Consider the following 20,848-nt stretch of genomic DNA (forward strand, 5'->3'; position numbering starts at 1 on the left):
AATATATTTGAGAGGTGTATGCAAAGAATTGATCATTTAAACTGCACCCATACAACTGCATAGGCAGAGAAACTGAGGCTGTGTCTACATTGGCGCGATCGTGCACAAAAGCAACTGCTTTTGTGCCAAAACATGCTGCCTGTCTACACTGGCTGTGAGTTCTTGCGCAAGAACACTGATGTCCTAATGTATGAAATCAGGGCTTCTTGCGCAAGAACTCTGATGCTCCTGCTCAGGACTAAGCCCTCTTGTGCAACTGTTCGGGCAACATGAATTTCCTGCGCAATAAAGCCCTATGCTTAAAATGGCCATTAGAGCTTTCTTGCGCAAGACAGCATCTAAACTGGCATGGATGCTCTTGTGCAAAGGGACATGCCAGTGTAGATGCTCTCTTCTGGAAGAGTTTTTGCACAAGAACTCTTCCGCAAAAGAGTTCTTGTGCAAAATCATGCACTGTAGATGTAGCCTGAATGATTTACCAGATCTTTTCTGCCCCTTATTTATATAAACCTATCAAATCTTCAATGGGACGTTTGCATAAGTAAAGACTACATGATTGAACTTGAGATTGTTCCATTTGAATGTCCAAAAAAAGACCCCTTGCTTCAGTCCTAAGCTCTCCATGTTTAAAGGTCTCAGAGGGGTAGTTGGGTTAGTCTGTAACTTAAAAAAAAAAAAAAAAAACACCACCCCTGGTCTTGTAGCACCCTGTTAGGAAAACTTAAAAAACAACAGTGGTCCTCTAAGCTCTGGTTAAATTGAAGCCAACCCCGTGCAAGTCAAAGTTATCAGTATACAACTAAAATATAAAAGCAAACTTAAGTCTACAGTCGCTCAGTAACCACAACAGGTCGCAATAAAATTGTTTTAAAGCCGAAGATTTGAAGCTTGGCCCTGCTGTTACACAGACTGAAACCAAGATCCAGTAACAAAGGCTTTGCTGTCTTCTTGCTTTCAGCTTGCCTCTCCACCCCTGCAACGTTCCACGCCCTGGCTTCTCGCTGCCCGCGCGCGCAGGCGTTTCTCAACGCTCCCAGTTCAATGACGCAACTGTTGGGAAGGGGGCGGGATTAGAATCTACCATGATCCTTCCCCTCCCGCCCCGCCCTCTCCTCCCCAAACACCACGTCGACAAAACCCTAGTAGGGCCAACCCGGAAGTACTTCCGGTTCGGAGGCGCGCGACCCGCTGAGCCATTTCCGGGTTCCCAGCGCGTTCGCTCCTTTCGCCACGCCGCACAGGCACCGGCTGCCGCTGCTTCCTCCATCCGGGCCCTTGGCAGTGAGTCCCCCGCGCGCTCTCTGGGGCGCCCTGTAGCTGGCGCCGGGCTGCGCGCTAGGCCTGCTCGGTGCGGCCGCCGCTGCGCCCCTCCCCCGCCCGCCCGGCCGGAGCCGCTCCCGGACCTGCCCCGACAACTTCTCCTTTGTCCTCTTAGCTGCGCCGCCGAGACCCCCGCCCTCCTGGGGAGATGCTGCTGCGGGGCTTGCTGGGCCCTGGTGCCGCGCGCTCGGGGCTGCGGGGTCTGGTGCTGCTGCTCCTGTCCCTGGGGGGCGCCTCGCGGGCCTCCGAGATCACCTTCGAGCTGCCCGACAACGCCAAGCAGTGCTTCTACGAGGAGATCGCGCAGGGCACCAAGTGCACCCTGGAGTTCCAGGTAACAGGCCAGCCCTCCGCGGTACCCCCGCCCTCAGCCCGCCAGGGGCTCCCGGCACCGCCCCAGCAGCGCTTCCATGGGAGCTGGGGGCTGTCGTGCAGGGCACCCTGCAGTGCCAGGTGCACCGCTCCCTCCCGTCTGCAAGCAGACACCTTGATGGGTCAAGCCCGCTTCTCTTCTCTGGCTTGAGGCACCCGGACCTACAGCTCGCTGAGCCAGTGATATCCCCAGCTTGATAGTGCCAAGTAGAGTTTCCCTTAGTAAAGAGCACAGGGGAATCAGGGTCCCTAAGTTTTGGGTAGCTGTTCTGTTCTTTCTTATAGTAGTTGCTCAATACACTCAGGTCTAGCCAGCATCACTTCAAAGTTCTAGCTCAGTAATACTCTGATAAAGTGATCTTGTAGGGCATCAAGTGCACCTTGCTGTTCCAGATAACACCGTCTTTAAATCCGCTTAGGTGCATCTACACGGCAGGGCTTAACTTGAAATAAGCTACACAAATTGAGTGACATCAATTTTGAAATAGAGCACTCTTCTGCTGACTTCCCTTACTCTTAGCACAATGATGATTACAGTCCTTCCGCTTGACAGTATTTGGACGTTATTTCAAAATAACTGCCTGCTGTATAGACATGGGCTAAGTTATTTTGAAATAGTGTTGTGTAGATGTCCCCTTAATGTATGCCTGTTGGTCAACATAACGTCCACCCCCCACAATCAGCTAGATAATATCCCACTTCCCTGTAAAGCCAGTTGTTCAACTGACTTAACCCCTTTGCCACACACCTGTTAAGCTCACCCTCGTTTTCCCTGCCTACTTTTCACTGTGTGATTATCTGGTTTGCAGCTGATTGATATTTCTCACTTTTTTAAAAAATAAACATGTTGTGCCATATCAGTGGAGTCTGTCCCTGAATTTCAATGTGATTCTGAGTTCAAACCCTAAACCTTACTTCAGCATTAGGTTTTCATTGACTAAAGACTAACCAGTTGTTGTTCTGGAATATTATTGCCTAATAACATGTATGCAAGTCTGTAATTGTCATATTGGAGGCAAAGATGTAAACTTTCTATGCTTTAGATATATAGTAAAAACATGAATTGTAAGCTTTTATGTAATTAGGATACATGTATGTGCCACCTGTGTATGAAACTTGCTCCATCCTTGTAAAATGGACACTTTGCTAAAATGTTGCTATAAAAAGGTATTCCTTGAACTTCTTAGGGCTCATACTTCTGAGCTTTATTAATTTGATTGTTGAGACTGTGTCTGCTCAGAGTGAATCACTATTAATTGTGCATTTAATTTGTGAAATGCACTTAATTTCCTTGCTTTATCTTGTATTTAGATAACTTCTTGGAGAAGGTATATTGTGGAATTCAATTGCTGCATTTAATATACTTGACATTGGAAATATTATATTTTATCAGTAAATGTGTATTTCACTGTACATGTACAAATTGATAATTGAAATATAAATTTACGCATGAGCAAAGTAAGAAAAATGCTGATGTAAAAAATGCTGCATAAAGCATATATTCACAACATTGATAAAAAACAGACAGCTCTGGAATTCATAAAGTTGAAGCTGCACTTAATTATGAGTCATTCATAAAGCTTCAACTTCTTAAATCTTTGGGTCTACATAATTTTCTACAACCATGAAAGTTTAAATTAATATAAACTGGATAAAAAAATCTGCTTACAAATAAACATTGATATTATTCATCAATTACATATTAAATAAATTATGCCAAGCTTAAATAGAATGCATCATAAACAATTAGGAATTAACACAATTGCTTTTCAGCATTTAACATGTGCCAATGCTTTCTGGAGTAATTGTGCATCAGTGAATTCTGCCCAAATGTCTTTGTTCTGAACGGGTAGAAAAATTATTCTGGTGATTTTCCATTTCTATCAGTTTTGTCTTTGAAATCTAGCATTAAAACAAATTCTAATCATCTTGTGTTTAGGCAAATTAGTTGTAGCTCTTTAGAAGTAATTGTATCTCCCACTTGTAGCTGAGTATTGGTGATCTACTGTGCCATTTCTGAAGCAGCTTGTATCTTAAAAAAAAACTAAAAGATTTCTTTGAATACTGACACCCAAATATTTCCATCACCGGGAACTTAAATATAACTTATATATTTTGTTCAAAAGAATTTTCCTCAAACTGGGTTTCTTTTTTCTGTTTCAATTTGTATGGGTAGAAGTCTGTCCTAAAACATTTATCTTTAATTTACAGGAGACGCTCATGATTTGAAGAATCACTATTCATGGTTCTGTGTGTTTCCCGGGTCTCCTATCCCCGGGGGACAGGAGCCATTGTTGCTTTCTGTAATTCCAGCATGCTGGAACAACTCCAGCTTGTTTAATACTACATTGGTCTTTATGGAACTGGAAAAGTGGGCCTAGAATACAGTAAATCTGATTGTTTTAGCACATTATTTCAATGTTATAGTTTCCTTGTCAGATTCTTGTACTCTACTTATCACTGAAGTATGAGAACTAGGCATGTAAAATCCTGTTTAATTAGTTAATGGGTTAAACATCCTGTTCACATCCCTGCTGAGAACCTTAAGTAAAATAAAGTAATAATGTAATTGAAATGAAACTCTCATGAATTTGTATGTTAATGTCTTTGAAAAAACATTTATCTTCTAAAATTGAATGTATGTAGTGTTTTATTCTGAGCTATTCTTGTTGAGTTAGTGTGTAAAATAAGGATGTTAAATTGCAGATATCTAACTAATCGTGTAGCTGATAAGGACCGCTGTGGGTCTGCTGGACTCAGCGTTAGGCAGGATTGAGCAGTCGCTGCTTGCAGTGGTCTGGGATGCTGTGCCTCTGCATTTTAAACGTAGTAAGAGCCCAGCAGCTCTTACTAGATTTTAAATGCAGAGTTGCAGCAGGGTAGCTCCAGGAGCCACTCATGCTGCAGTTCTGCATTTTAAATGTAATAAGAGACACTGGGCTCTTACTACATTTAAAATCAGAGGTGCGGCATCAGACGGGCACGAGCGGGGGCTGCTCAGTCCTGGCTTGCGCTGAGTCCAGCAGCCCCTGCCCATGGCGAGCCTTTGCCCATTGCAGGCAGAACCTGCTTCACAGCAGCCTCCCCTATCCCTCCAACTGCCTTCTTTGATAGAGGTAGTGGGGATTGGGGGCAGGCAGCACCCTGTAGACCAGTGGTCCCCAATGTGGCGCCCATGGGCACCGTGGCGCCCACCGGGCCATTTGTGTGTGCCCGCCGAGTGATGGGGGCCAGCTCCGCCCCCAGGCATGTGGTGCATGGGCAGTGCCAGCCCCTGGGCACGCAGCGTATGTGTGGCCCCGCCTCTTGAGTGCATGGTGCCAGGGCTGTGCCGGCTCCGGGCGCACGGTATATGGGCAGTGCTGGCCCCTGGGTGCGTGGTACATGGGTGGCCCCACCCCCTGGTGGGCAGTACATGGGCTGTGCCGGCCCTGGGTGCATGGCGTATGAGCTGGCCCCAGGAGTGCAGCACATGGGTGGCACTAGCACTGGGCATGCAGCATATGGGTGGCTCTGCCCCTGGGCGCATGTGCAGCCCCGCCCCCGGGCACCCGGCAGCCCCAAAAGGTTGCAGACCACTGCTGTAGACAGTGCTGGGGTGAAGAACTGGCTTTTAATCTGGCTCTCCCCAGCACCGGCTCCTGTCCCTCCCCTTGCTGCCTCTCGGGGGTGGGGTGGGAGAGGAGAATAGTGGATACTCAGCTATCCCATAAGCTTTTGTTTATTGGGTAGACTACTCGCTTACATCCCTAGTGTAAAACCCAAGTTCAGTGCTGTAGACTAATATATATTAATACTCTTTAATTGAACAACTTCTCTGCTAAACTTGGTTTATTACTGAGTACTGTCATCTTGTTTTTTTGTTTTTTGTTTAATGAATTAGGCAAAGTGTAGTACTGAAAATAACTTTCTGCTGGGTTAAAGTGCCAATCATCTCTCTCACTCCACAGGTGATCACTGGAGGACATTATGATGTTGATTGTCGACTGGAAGATCCTGATGGCATTGTGTTGTACAAAGAGATGAAAAAACAATATGATAGCTTTACCTTCACTGCATCTAGGAATGGAACATACAAATTCTGCTTCAGCAATGAATTTTCTACTTTCACGCACAAAACAGTGTACTTCGACTTCCAAGTTGGAGAAGATCCACCTTTGTTTCCTAGTGAGAACAGAGTCACTGCACTTACCCAGGTAAAAGGCCAATTTAAAGTGACATGATAGCCAAAGAAAAGGTGGAACAGATGAGGCTTGGGTTTTCAAAGAAGTTTTGAAAGTCAGTAAGACATCTAATTTCCCCATGCTGCTTTGAAAACTCCAGCCTGAATTACATAGGAAGTTGTATTAAATCATGATTTCAAGTTGTTGTTGATGAACTTGTGTCTGCTTAAAGTTTGAATGTAAAACTGAACTTGTGTAAACTGAAGTATCAGTCATTAATCACAGAAGTAGAACTAAGATTTAAGGATTTACCTCCTATTTAGAGAAGAGTAGACGAACTTGTAATAGCACACTGTTTAAGGAAATGATTTGGATGAGAAGTTAGAGGAGCACCACATTGCAAGGACAGGAAGGAATTCAACATCAGACATGCTTTCTAGATATGTTCTGGAAGGAAGTAGCAGCTAGACAAGGGATGACAAGGAAGCCTCTTCCACTATTTTTATGCCTTTTTTTTTCTTATAGGCTGTGGGTCAGAGTAGAGTATAATTAGACCCTTGTGTCGCACTAAATTTTGTACAATCTATTCTGGCAGCAGTGAATAATGTGTGTCTGTAATCACAAGAGATCCCAGATGATTTGTGGAGATGAATGAGATTGTTGGAAAGAAATACAGAGTGGGTGAATAAAATGCCCTTGAAAGGTTACAGAGTAAATATATCTAAATTCCCAGTATTTTAGTGATGACAACATAGGCGGCAAGATATGAGCTGTTGGTGCCCAGGCTCCAGTAATATTCAGAGCCGGGAGCCCTGCTCCACCAATATTTGGAACTGGGTCTCTCCCCCAGCCCTGCCTGGAGCAGGCCGCGGGCACCGGCCCCCACACGTCCTTTCCCCTCCCCCCCAGAGCATCCCTGCTGGAATGAAAGCTGCGCATGCATGGCGTGCTGAAACGCCGCGCAACAGCTGAGAGGGTGACGTCATGACCCGGGACTTTAAAACCATGCTGCCCAGAGTTGCACCGCGCGGCCCAGCTCCAGGCACAGTAAGTGGTCTGGAGCTCCGGAAGCAGCTGGGGCCCGATCACAGACTCCAGTGCTGCAAACTGGAAGGAAGAAGGTGGGGTGGAGAAGGGGAAAAATAGGGGGAAGGGGTGGGAGAGGAAGTGGCTTGTGCTGAGGGGAGAGGGGCAGGTCAGGAGAAGAAAGGGGAAGGTACCAAGAGACATGGTGGAGAAGTGACAAATGCCAGGTGGCAAAGTGGAGACTGAGGAAAAGGGCAGGAAGGGAGGTGTTAGTGGGAGGGGGGGGGACAGGGTGATGCTGGGAGAGGAGAAGGTAAGGGCATTGGGAGCTAGAGGTGGGGGAGAGAGGTGCTGGGAGAAGGCTTGAAAGAAGGGATGGGCATGAGGAAGGCGGGGATGGAGCAAGTCGTGTGAGTGCACAGGAGCATGAGGGAGTGGGCAGAGGGTGGTTAGGGGGTGGGCATCAGGGAAAAAGAGGGCAGGGGCAGTGAGGGAAGGGGGCTACCAGGAGAGTGCAGATGCCAGGGGATTCTGGGGGTGAAGCAGAAGGGCAGACACCTGCAGGGGAGGGACCAGCACCAGAGGAGAGAGGCAGGGCAGGTGTGTAGAGGCAGATTTTAGGAGAGGGGATGAGGCGGGGTAGCTCACATGATCAGAGTGGGGCTACTGGAGGAGTGGGCACGGGGGAGAGAAGGGCTGGTGGAGGGGGGGCAGGTCTCAGGAGGGCTGAGGGCAGTGAGAAGGGCAGGTGTCTGAGTCAGGACAGCAGAGGAGGGTGAGGGGTTGGGGGTCAGGAGGCACCAGGGGAGCTGATGAAGCAAGGGGAGGAGACATGGCAGCAGAGGGAAAGGGTTGAGGTTTATAATATATTTAATAACAACTTAGGTGGCACATCCAAACATGCCACATGAACTCCGTACTGGTGCACAACACAAAATTCATTCTGCTCATGGGAGGAAACCCTTGGAACACTTCCCCTCTCCGCCCCCGAGTTAATGTCACACACAGTGGGGTTAATGCAATTTCAGGATAGTTGCATGAGCGGGGTTTGGTTGGGGCCAAACTAATCCCTATTAGTAGGAGGATGGTGGGAAAAGCCCTTAGAGAGGAGACTTTATTTCTGGTCACGTGTCCATCAGAGAGAACATTCAGAACATTCCCACTTCATCAAAACAGGTACAACAAAATATAATATAATATAATATATATTTGATGCACAATGGAATCCACAATGGTTTAATAATGTTGATATTCTTAGTTAAATAATTTTTTCTTATGATAGTGATATTGTGTAATAAAGGGAAACTGTTAAATGCTTACGGTTTCCAGTCCATTTTTACATTATTTAATAAAATATATATCGGTTTACAGGGCGGGGGGAGGAAGGAGGGGACTAGACCCATTCTGGGCACCACCAAAAATTATACAAACCTGCCGTCACTAGATGACAACACATTTTTATGCCATCGTGGTAAAATATTGAGATTTTATACTAAAAGCTAATCTGCTTTTCTCTGCAATACTAAATGTTAAATTAAAAATAGTTACATATGATGAGACACATAATTCACTGAATTGTTTACATCACAGACAGGTATATTTTCTTAGGAAAGCTGCATTTCAGTGTTGTGACTGCACTCTTGTCTGAAAGTTAAGGTATTGGTACTTTGAACTTTTCAAACCATTCATTTCTAAATTTTCTCATTCTATAGAAACACCAAATAATTAAAAAATAATTAAATTCTCTTCAGATAATTTAGTGAATTGAGCATGTATGAATTGCAATTTTTAAAAAACATCCTGCATGGCCAACTTGGACAGATTTTCACTGGAATGGCAAAAGACACATTCCTGACACCCACCTGGCCCTTAAAAATTTTTAAGTCCCTGCTTCAAATATTCAAATGTTTCTCAACAAACTGCTGAAATAAATTTAAGTATGGGCAAAACAATGTATATTTTTCTAATCTTGTTCTATTAAATGGCTGACCCATTTAACCTGAAACAAAACAAAAGGAATAAAATAAAACTTGAGGCCAATACTTGGCACAGAACATTTTAGCCTAAACAATTAGTTTTGCCAAGCATATTAGTTGAAAGAATAAACATTCTCATCTAAAATTACAGAAGTTCTGGCTATACATACTCAACTATATATTTCAGAAATGGGCAAGAACTCCTCCTAAACAGTAAGAGCTATGACCACCAAAGTTGGTATGCAGCTTCCTCTTATTATAACTTAAATCAAGATCAGGGTTTGGTTGTGCAAGGATAATGGGATGTGTATACAATTTGGCTGTGTCTAGACTGCATCCCTTTTCCGTAAAAAGGGATGCAACTTAGACACATCGCAATTGCAAATGAAGCGGGGGGATTTAAATCCCCCCGCTTCATTTGCATAAACATGGCTGCCGTTTTTTTCCGGCTCGCAGCTTTGCCGGAAAAAAGCGCCAGTCTAGACGCGGATCTTTCGGAAAATAAAGCCTTTTCCGAAAGATCCCTTATTCCTTATTTTAAGAGGAATAAGGGATCTTTTGGAAAAGGCTTTATTTTCCGAAAGATCCGCGTCTAGATTGGCACTTTTTTCCGGCAAAGCTCCGAGCCGGAAAAAAGCGGCAGGCATGTTTATGCAAATGAAGCGGGGGGGATTTAAATCCCCGCTTCATTTGCAATTGGGATGTGTCTAATTTGTATCCTTTTTATGGAAAAGGGATGCAGTCTAGACACAGCCTTTGAGTGTTTCTCATAAAATGGAAAGGGAGAGGTCTGGTTGGAGAGAATTATACTTCAGAACAACCACAAAGGGGCAGCAAGAGGCCAGAGATGGGGACTGGGACAGCTATAACCCCATTGTGTTGTCAGGGGGAAGGACTGGAGAAAGACAGCTATCTACTACATAATACAGAAAATTTATCTGTCTGTCTCCCTCCCTCCCCCATCTGGGGGACATGCACCTCTTCACCAGCTGTGCCTGCTACAACTGCATGGGCTATAGACTGGCATGTCTCACCTGGCCCAAGCTGCTGTGGTAAGAGAGGGCTGGGGTTGTCCTCTCTCCTGGGGCAGCTTGCATAGTGAACCCTTCATTTTCTAAAACTTTATTTAAATACCCAGGCAGTACCAGGATGTATTCTGGAACTCATGCAGCACAAACAGAATTCTTCCAGTGCTTTTCTAATTCAGAAACTTTTTTTTTTGTCTAGATGGAGTCTGCTTGTGTTTCAATTCATGAAGCTTTGAAGTCTGTTATCGATTATCAGACTCATTTCCGTTTGAGAGAAGCACAAGGTCGCAGCAGAGCAGAAGATCTAAATACAAGAGTAGCTTATTGGTCAATAGGGGAAGCCATCATTCTTCTAGTAGTTAGCATTGGGCAAGTATTTCTTCTCAAAAGCTTCTTCTCTGATAAAAGAACCACAACAACCCGTGTTGGATCATAACCAGTAGTAAAACAATGCTTCAAATCCACTGTACATGTTCATCTGTAAACTGGCTGTTCTCCAATTAATTGTAGATACAAAAGAACTAAAGATGGGCAACATTTTTAATACCTTTTTGCCCCTTCTCATTCATTGCAAATTTCAAAATGTAGTCAGAGTTGTGAAAGGGACACCTTTTTTATTTGAAATATTTGAAAAGTTAAGAACTTACTGTATTTTTTTTATGTTTGTGTCAGCATTCAGTAGTGATCTGTTTTTCCTTTATTTGTACTCACTGATTAATCTGTGGTAAGTTTTTTTTTTGGGGGGGGGTCAAATTATATGAAAGAAATGAAAATTGATATTTTTAGCTTGTTCAGCCTAAAGGTGTTGAGTTGAAAACACAAGCAAATGTGATGAACTATAGTCACAGAGCATTGAACTGCGTTGTTTTGATTTGCTCTGAAAAATCCAAATCCATATTTCTTTCTTTGCTTATTTGTAAACCTGTTGCAAGTTAACACGTCATGACACAAATACTGTTCTTCTACAGAATGGTGAGTCTCCATCTTTCACACTTGCTAAGTTTTATATTTAAACACATTGGTTGGTTTAAAACAGATATTCTTCCCTTTAAAACATAGTGAATTTTCTGTTTTACAATATTTGTTTTATTGAACAAATTGTGAACTGAGACTATCCAGGAAACTAATTTTCAGTATTCAATTAAAATACAAATTTCGAAGTCTTTTTATTTAAAAAAAAATGCAATAAGATGGGAAGAATCTTGTAACTTTGTCACTGAACTTATGCAGTCTCTGTAGTCACATGCTACTGTGGTTCTTCAAAATTAGGAAAACAGGTAAACTAGCTGTAAGCAACACAGCATTGACACTGGACATGGTTGTATGACATCTGTGTGAGGCACATATGAACTTTTTTATTTAATCATTGAGTCCAGTTTGTTCATACTGCATTGTATCTTTCACAATTGTGATGCATTGTTGCCTTGTGCATTTAATTTCCACTTCTGGCTGCTAGTGGTCATGCAATGTTTCAGGGTGTCTCTTTTTTTTTTTTAGTAGGTTTGTAGCCTACATTGTCATTTCTCACATCTTTTAATAGATGCTGTATTGTGTACTCTGGAAAGTCTTGTTTATTAGGATATGGAAGTTTGCAAACATGTACATAAATTGTTAGAACAGAGGTATTCAAAATATACTTAAAAATAAGCATAGTTTAGGCTGGAAGGATTAAAGGCATTTTACCAATACTCAAGTGCACAAGAGAAACTACAGCTAAACTAAAAATAAGAAAATCAGAGGGTTTTCACTGATTTTTTTTTTTTTTTTTTTTTTTTTTTTTTTTAAGTAGAACAACAGTAATTCTGATTTGTTGCCAGTGTTGATCATACATTTCCAACTCTGGGGAAACTGCAAAAAGTTTGTTATATATTAAAAAATGTAATGCTTTGGCACATGGCAAAAACTCAGGGCCATCAATTTAAAATGCAGTGGTTGTAGCAAAAGGAGATTCTAGATTTATCCTTAAGAGTAGATCAGTTACTTGCAGTTTGAAACATCCAAGAAATAATTGAGCTAATTCCTATTTTAGAAGCCATGAGATTGGTAGGTGAAAAATTGGATCTTTGTTAGTTCCAGGAATCTCTTTGGTATCCTCATACCTTGTATTGAACTTTTTAAAAGCACTACAAGCTTCTTATTGGGAGAAGTAAAAACCATGCCAGTGCTAGTGCAAAAATAAAATCGCACAGACTTTTTCCTAAATGCCACAAGCCTGTGCCTGCATGAGATACTCTTTTCTGAATGTGCCTGGCTGCTTTATTCTTGTGTTTGGCAGCAAGCTGATTTTCTGCAGGATTCTTTATAAACTTAATTACATGCAATAACAAAGCAAATGGGTACAGTTCAGTGTTGTACATTCGCCATTACAATAATTTGATGAAAATATTATCTAACTAATTTTGGCAATATTCCATTGTGATCTGAATCTTGAACTATCACTTGTAAGATCAATTTGAGTAGCTTTAATTGTAATGAAAACACTTAAAGATGTGAAATAATTTCGACATCAGTTGCTTTGTGTTACACCATTTACCAATTTTGACAGTAACCCAAATATTGGCTTATAGTCAGACTAAGACACGCACACGCGCGCCTTTTTTCCCTAATGTTTGATTGTGTAAAGTGGTACTGTTAGCTTAGTGTACCTCTAGCTGCACAGGTCTTGCGGAATTGACTTATATTGAAGTTGGGTATTCAAACCAATCCTCCTGTATCTTGCTGTATGTTATGCAGTAAGATCTTAAAAGAAAGCTTTTATTTTTCTGTTGTAGAAACATGGTATAAACACATGTTTAAACATAGCTGTATATATTTTTTAGAATAAGTGATTGAATAAAATAGAGTATAATAGACACATGCTAACAAATCAACAGTGGGTGGAAAAAATTAAGATTTGTGACAGTTGAAGCTTTGTCTTTTTATATTAATGACATCGTTCAAACGAGGTGTACGGTACACAACTAAATCACCCAGTGTTTAACACAATACAACTTTATTATGTACTGCATAAGACACCAGGTTTTGATCATTCTTTGGATGTTTGTTTACGAAATGTCAGTTCTTGTTTTAGTTTAAAATCATTTGTTAGTTTAAGATTAAAAAAAGGCAGACCCTGTGAATATTGTATGGGAAAATAAAAATTAATATATGAACATGGTCTGAATGAATTTTTATTTTGGGACTGAATGGGGAAGGAGCTCCCATCCTACAGTAAGTAGGAATGAGCCAGTTAAATTATTTTAGAATAAGTATTTTTAAAATATCCATTAATTAATTTATTAGAATAGATTCCACTTGATTGCTTATTCACATTTTTCAGTTTGAGAGCAGTGTGGTTTAAAGTAAAAGGTTCGGAAATGTGGCTAGTCCCAGGAAGGCGCAGAAACAGGCAAACTATTACTAAATATCTTTTAAACTTTTATTAAAGGGCTTCTATGTATAAATTATGATTTTATCAATTTCTTACGTACGTAGGCATTAAATTATTAGAATGTCTAATAAGCAAAATGCAATACAGTGAAGAAAATTCTTTGAGGTTTCTCTAAATCCCAATAGTTCTTAACAAGGGACTAGGGTTTATTAACACTTACATTTACATCAGTCTTACTTAGAAGACCAATCATTTACCTAAAACTTTTAACACTACTACTTAACAATACCTCTAAACAATTTCAGATAACAATACTTACATTTAACAGACACACAAACTACAACAACAACATATCTGGTATTCGTTATGTTTGGTATACGTTACGCTCTACAGGAACTCGTTTGGTTCGGTGAGCGGGAGGTGGCCCTCGGGTGATCAGTCCTCAGCCCTGGCTCATATTCCGCCATCCAATGTTTATTCGGGATTCCTCAATTTGATACAGGAGGGGAAGCTGTTTTATAGAGAGCTTTCGCACACTTTTTGAGATAGGCTAGCAGACCCTGTCTGCTAAGTGACAGGGGTAAGGCGGTGAGATGGTTTCCTGTTTTTCCTTTTCTGCCTTATTGGGCATGGCACAGTCAGCACAACCAGCATGAACTTTACATGAACTTTTTAGGTCTGGTTTTGGTTCCTGTTCGTCGCTGATCTTTAAGTTACATAGTGTAAGGGTTTTCATCAAGGGGAATTTGACCTTTTGCTTGGATGGCAATACGCGCGAGAGGCCTGGCCAGGAAAGAGCCTGCTTCCACAAGCAGATTACTTCAAGGCCCTCCATATGAAGCTATAAGGCTATTTAGAAATTTGAGTTAGTGCAGTATAGTTGCCTGCTTGTAACGAGCTTTCACATTACAGGCAGTCCCCGAGTTACGCGGATCCGACTTATGTTGGATCTGCAGTTACGAAAGGGGATTTTCTCGCCCCGGAGGACTGGAGCGGCGGGACGCCTGGTCCCGCCGTCCACCTCCTCCAAGGGGAGAAAAGCTGCTCGCGGTCTCCCTGGTCTGCTGGGGGAGCCAGCAGACCAGGGAGACGGGGAGCAAAGCGGTGGAGGACCCGGGCCGGACCCGCGGCGCTTCCAGCTGGATCAGCTGAGCTAGTGCTCCCCCCCCCTCCCCCAGCAGACCAGGGAGACGTGGAGCAAAGCCTGGGGCCTGTGGTAGAGCAGGTAGGGCGCTGCCAGTTGGTCCCGCAGCACTGCTCCTTGGCGCTACTGGACCAACCCGGCAGCACCCCAACTGCTCTGCCCCAGGAGTCCTGATTCAGCCGCTGCTGATCAGTTTCAGCAGCGGCTGAATCAGGATGCCTGGGGGAGAGCAGCTGGGATGCTGCTGGGTTGGTCCAGTAGCGCCAAGGAGCGGCCGCGCTACTGAACCAACCCAGCAGCACCCGAGCTGCTCTGCCCCAGGTGTCCCCAAGTCAGCCGCTCTACTCTGCACTAGTTAGGCCTCAGCTGGAGTACTGTGTCAAGTTCTGGGCGCCACATTTCAAGAAAGATGTGGAGAAATTGGAAAGGGTACAGAGAAGAGTGACAAGAATGATTAAAGGTCTAGAGAACATGACCTATGAAGCCAGGCTTCATGAACTGGGCTTGTTTAGTTTGGAAAAAAGAAGATTAAGGGGGGACATGATAGCGGTTTTCAAATATCTAAAAGGGTGTCACAAGGAGGAAGGAGAAAATTTGTTCCTCTTGGTTTCTGAGGACAGGACAAGGAGCAATGGGCTTAAAGTGCAGCAGGGGAGGTTTAGATTGGACAGTAGGAAAAAGTTCCTAACTGTCAGGGTGGTCAAATGTTGGAATAAATTGCCAAGGGAGGTGATGGAATCTCCCTCTCTGGAGATATTTAAGAACAGGTTAGATAGACATCTGTCAGGGATGGTGTAGACGGAGCTTGGTCCTGCCTTGAGGGCGGGGGGCTGGACTCGATGACCTCTTGAGGTCCCTTCCAGTCCTATTATTCTATGGTTCTATGTTACAGGCAGAACAGAGGTCAGGTCTCCTTGCTGGCAGAGAACTGACAAAGAGGTGTTTTGCCCTCACGGGGGAAGCCTGCCAACCAAGGGGAAGGTGGAACAGAGGACACAAGCCCACCTGCTCCACTGCACCCCAACCCAGGGCCCCAACAGTGGCAGCACAGCAGCCATTGGGTCAGTGGGGATCCTGACCACAACACACTGATCAATTCTGTAGGTCAGCAGGGATTTGAGCTACAACATGCTGCCCAATTGACCTCCATCTCCTCAGCTGCCCTGGGCCACTTCCTGGTTCTTCTTGGGAACCTAACTGGCTCAAGCACTGGTCCTTTGGGGTCAGTTGGGAATGGAGGTGCTGGCAGCATATCCATAGGTTCTGGCTCCAGTAGGGGCCCAGGTGGACAGGTCTAGCAGTCTGAGCCTGGCGAGGGTCCCAGAGTGTCTTCAGGCCATGGCAGTGGTCTCAGCACCCCTGTCCAGTCATCAAGGCTCCACAGTAACCATGGTGGCCTTGGCCAGTCTTTAGGGGCTGACAGTGGCCCAACCCAGTTCTCCCGATGAGGGCAGCATGGGTAGACCTTTCTTCACTGGAGCATGGGCAGAGCATCTGACCTGCTCAGCAGCTGGGTTTCAACTGAGCTCTGAGCCCAGTTTTTTTATACTTTTGGCCCTGCCTTTCTGCTTCCTGAGGGTGGGGCCAGGTTGCTCTGCCACTGCCCACCAAGGGTCTTAAAGGGCCCTTCCTCTTCCTGGTCAGAGGGAGGCTATGTTGCTTGCCTAGACTCATTACAGCATTACTTGGTATTCATTAAAGCCTGTACTAGGCTCCCGCCAGCACCGGTCACCCCCTGGATGGAGCTGGCTCAGGCACCAGGAAGGCAGGATAAGGGATGTCCAAATGGTAGGGAGGTGGGTTGGGTTCTGGAGTGGCCATGGGGACAGGGCAACCTGTAAGGCTCTTAATTGCTTTGAGAGTCAACGTATCCAGGCGTTGCAAGAAAAGCGGAGGATCCAAAAAGAACATACAGCGCCTGCAGTTGGCAGCTTTTTATGTGCAGGGCTTGACAAATACACTTGCCCACAGAGAGTAGATTTTGCCAGCTGGCGAGTGCAGGGGCGGACTGGCCTGGTGGGCCGTTGTAACGGGCTGGCTGAAGCCCGCACTACGGGCAACACGGCCCCATCCGATCCGCCAGCCGGCAGAGGAGCTGAGCGCTGCCAGGGAGGGACCACTCCCGGCCGACCATCTGGCTCCTGCTGCCCGTTCCCCACGCACCCTGCACTCTGGATCCCCTGCTCTCCCTCTGGCTCTGCGCCGCCCTTGCACCCTGCACCCTGCTCCCCCCGATCCCTGCTCTCCCCCACCAGCTCTGTGCTGCCTGTTTCCTGCACTGCTCCTAGACCCCAATCCCTCTGCCCCTCCCGTTCCCCGTGTCCCATTCCCCATGCCTCCACCGCACCCCGCGCACTGCTCTCCCCGATCCCTGCGTCTCTGTGCCTCCTGTTCCCCGTGCCACTCCTGTCCTCCCCCCCACTGATCCCTGTAACCCTCTGGCTCTGTGCTGTCCCTGCACCCTGTTTCCCCTGTGGGTTGGGAGTGAGGGGTGCTTGTCCATAGGGAGAGGCTGGACATTGCAAAATGCAAATGTGTAAAAGACAACAAAAAAGGGAGGGAAATGTTTTGCTTGGACCTGGGGGTGGGGAAGCGGCTGGACTGGGCTGTGGGGCGGGGAGGGGGAAAATATGGGGAAGGGGCTTGTGCTGTGGGGTGGGGCGGGGAGAAGGTCAGGAGAAGAAGAAGAAAAAAGGAAGGCACTAAGGGACAGGGGTGCAGGAGAGACAAATCCCAGGGGGGCAAGTGCAGACAATGAGGAAAAGGGCAGGAGGGGAGGTATCAGTGGGAGAGGGGAACAGGGTGATGCTGGGAGAGGAGAAGGTAAGGGCACTGGGGGCTAGAGGGAGGAGGGGGAGGTGCTGGGAGAAGGCTTGAAAGAAGGGATGGGCATGAGGAAGGCAGGGATGGAGCAAGGTATGTGTGAGAGCATGGGCATGAGGGGAATGGGGGCAGAGGGTAGTGAGGGGGTGGGTATAAGGGAAAAGAGGGCAAAGGGGGCAGGGGCAGTGAGGGAAGGGGGAGGAACCAGAAGGGTGTAGGTGCCAGGAGATTCTGGGGGTGAAGCAGAAGGGCAGACACCTGGAGGGGAGGGACCAACATCAGAGGAGAGAGGCAGGGCAAGTGTGTAGAGGGAGGTGTTAGGAGAGGGGATGAGGAGGGGTAGCTCACTTGATCAGAGTGGGGCTACTGGAGGAGTGGGCACAGGGGGGAGAGAAAGGCTGCTGGAGGGGGGCAGGTCTCAGGAAGGCTGAGGGCAGCGAGAAGGGCAGGAGTCAGGACGACAGAGGAGGGTGAGGGGTTGGGGGCAGCAGGCTGATGGCGCAAGGGGCGGAGACATGGCAGCAGAAGGAAAAGGTAGAAGTTTATATTATATTTATTTATAAGAAGTTTATAAGTTATTTTAATAACTTAGGTGAAATTTATTAAGAATGTATTAGTAATTACTGTTCTTATTCTTATTAGGAATTTATGCCATTAAAAAAAAACCACTTTGGGGGGGGTGGCGAGTCCCCTTTTTGTCTGGCGAGTAGGGTTTTCCATAATTTGTCGAGCCCTGTTTATGTGACATCTGTAATTGATCACTCACCAAAGGCATTGTAGAAGATGGGATCCGTCTATCTACGGCTCAGTCCAGTCCAAGACTTGGCATTTATTAACACTGAATTTTGTCTGTCATTCACCCAGTTTTGTGTAATTTCTTTGCAACTCTTTATAGTCAGCTTTGGATTTTGAGTAATTTTGTATCATCTGCAAACTTTGCCACCTCACTGTTTATGCCTTTTTCCAGATCATTTTCAAAGATGGTGAATCAGGAGACACTATCTTCATTCTGAAAACTGATAATTGATTCTTCTTTTAACAAATTATTGGTCTTTCCTCCTTATCCCACTACTGTTTACTTGCTGACGAGACTTTGGTGAGGGATCAGAGGCTTTCCGGAAGTCCAACTATGCTATATCGACTGGATCACCCATGTCCACATAGTAGTTTACCTTAGAATTCTAGGAGAGTGGCAAGGCATGATTTTCCCTTTATAAAATCCATATTGACTCTCTTCCTCAACTCATATTCATCTATGTGTCTGATAATTCTGTTCTTTACCACTGTTTCAACAAATTTGCCTGGTAATGAAGTTAGGTTTACTAACCTGTAATTGCTGGGAGTACTTTTGGAGCCTTTAAAAAAATGGGCACCATATTGGTAATTCCCCAGTCATCTGATATAGAGGATGATTTATGTGATAGGTTACATACCAGGGAATTTCATTATTTGGTGAATATCATCTGAGTCTGGAGATTTATTAGTTACATTTATAAATTTGTTCCACACCTCCTCCATTCACACCTCAGTCTGGGACAGTTCCTCAGATTTGCTCCTAAAAACAATGGCTCAGGTGTGAGGAGTCTTCCTCAGATTCCTTGGCCTGTGTTTACAATAGTGATAGAGATGTAGCCGTGTTAGTCTGGTGTAGCTGAAACAAAATACAGGACTATGTAGCACTTTAAAGACTAACAAGATGGTTTATTAGATGATGAGCTTTCGTGGGCCAGACCCACTTCCTCAGATCAAAGGAATCTGAGGAAGTGGGTCTGGTCCACGAAAGCTCATCATCTAATAAACCATCTTGTTAGTCTTTAAAGTGCTACATAATCCTGTATTGTGTTTACAATGGCACCCTTTTCCGTAAAAGGGATGCTAATGAGACACTTCGGAATTGCAAATGCCGCGGGGGATTTAAATATCCCGTGGCATTTGCATGAACATGGCTGCCGCTTTTTCCGGCTCAGGGTTTTGCCGGAGAAAAGCGCCAGTCTAGACGGGATCTTGCGGGAAATAAACCCTTTCAAGTAGGAATAAGGGATCTTCCGGGTGCCAATGTAGACACAGCCTTGCAGTGAAGACAGATGCAAAGAATTAATTTAGCTTCTCCACAACTGCCTTGTCTTCCACAAGTGCTCTTTTCGCACCTCACTATTCCAGTGGGCCCCAAGGTTTGTTTGGCTGGCTTCCAGCTTCTGATGTAATTATAAAAAAATTGCTGTTACTTTTTGTGTCATATTAGTTGCTCTTCAAATTCTTTTTTGGCCTTTGTAATTATACTTTTACATTTGAAATGCCAGAGTTTGTTCCTTCCCTCAGTGAAATTTGTTTTTCGCTTTTTAAAAGATGCCTCTTTGTCTCTAACCACTTCTTTTATTTCGTTGGTTAGCCATGGTGGCATTTTTCTAAATTTGTTTTGGTTTTGTTCTAAATTAGTTAAATCTTTTTTTCTAAATTTATTTACACATAGTTTGAGCCTCCATTATTATGTTTTTAAAAGTTTGCATGCAGCATGTGACATTTCATTCTTGTGACTTCCTTTTAATTTACATTTAACTAGCTCTCTCATTTTTGTGTAGGTTTTTTTTTTTTGAGGTTATATCCTGCTATGTGGGTTTCTTTGGTATTTTCTCCCCACAAAGGAAATTAAATTTAGTTACATTATGGTCACTATTACCAAGTGCTTCAGCTTTTATTCATCTTTTGAACCAGATCCTGTGTTCTACTTCTGACTAAATCAAGAATGGTCTCTCCCCTTGTCGGTTCCAAGACTAGCTGATATAGATGAGGCTTGCTCTGATGTGTAATTAACACCTGGAAGGAGGCCTCATTTCTTGGGGAACAGAATTAGGAGGTAAGCAAATGATTAGCTGAAAACGGAATATTTATGCTAAATAAGGTAAGTAAATAGATCAGTAGGCTAAAAAGATTATAGAAGGGAGAACACCCAGTTCACCATTTACTCACAAGGGACAAAATAAATTAGGAATGCACATAGGAAGCCAGGACTAGGTTGAGCATGGACAGAGCTTGATTCCTGCAAAGTAACCATGTCAGTCCAAAAACTTGTTATGTAATATTACATGTAAATATATAGAGAGGAAGAGGTTTGCTGTGTAACTTTGAATGTGTGGCATGGCCCATACCTCCCCCTTGTGCTTGAGTTTGCTCACTTCAGCATAGCTTTGCTGTATATCAAATAAAGGAACCTTGAATGATTAAATGTGGAATCGAACTGAGGTGTTTTTTTAAACAATCCCAGAATTGGACAAGGTGTTCTGCATAAGCTAAGAGGAAAAGGGAATTCTCAGAGGGAATCTCCACAGTTGCTCCACGTGGCAGTCATTCATGGCATCTAGAAATTCTATAACTGCATCCCCTTCTGAGGTCAGTATAGGAATAGCTGAAATCCTCTATTATTTTTTTGTATTTATGTAGCCTCTAATATTCCTAAGCATTTCAGAGGCACAGTCACCATCCTGGGCAGAAGGTCAGTAGTATATTCTTGCTGCTATACTCTTCTTATTCAAGCATATAATTTCTAGCCATAGAGATATCGTGGTAGTTTTTTATTCATTTAAGATTTTTTGCTATATTTGGTTCTGTGCTTTCACTTCTCAACAGTG

The 20,848-nt window shown here is 44.3% G+C and overlaps 1 protein-coding gene across 1 annotated transcript; it reads left to right on the forward strand.

Annotated features, from left to right (window-relative positions):
• The first annotated feature begins 1,126 nt into the window (after positions 1 to 1,126).
• Positions 1,127 to 13,037, forward strand: TMED7 (transmembrane p24 trafficking protein 7). Its single transcript, XM_075931983.1, has 4 exons — positions 1,127 to 1,281; positions 1,436 to 1,654; positions 5,643 to 5,888; positions 10,085 to 13,037. Exons 2-4 carry the CDS (start codon positions 1,469 to 1,471, stop codon positions 10,319 to 10,321), a joined length of 669 nt encoding a protein of 222 aa, XP_075788098.1. The 5' UTR covers positions 1,127 to 1,281; positions 1,436 to 1,468; the 3' UTR covers positions 10,322 to 13,037.
• The last annotated feature ends 7,811 nt before the right edge of the window (positions 13,038 to 20,848 follow it).

This window comes from Pelodiscus sinensis, chromosome 6 (genome assembly GCF_049634645.1).
Source record: "Pelodiscus sinensis isolate JC-2024 chromosome 6, ASM4963464v1, whole genome shotgun sequence".
Classification (NCBI taxonomy): domain Eukaryota; kingdom Metazoa; phylum Chordata; order Testudines; family Trionychidae; genus Pelodiscus; species Pelodiscus sinensis.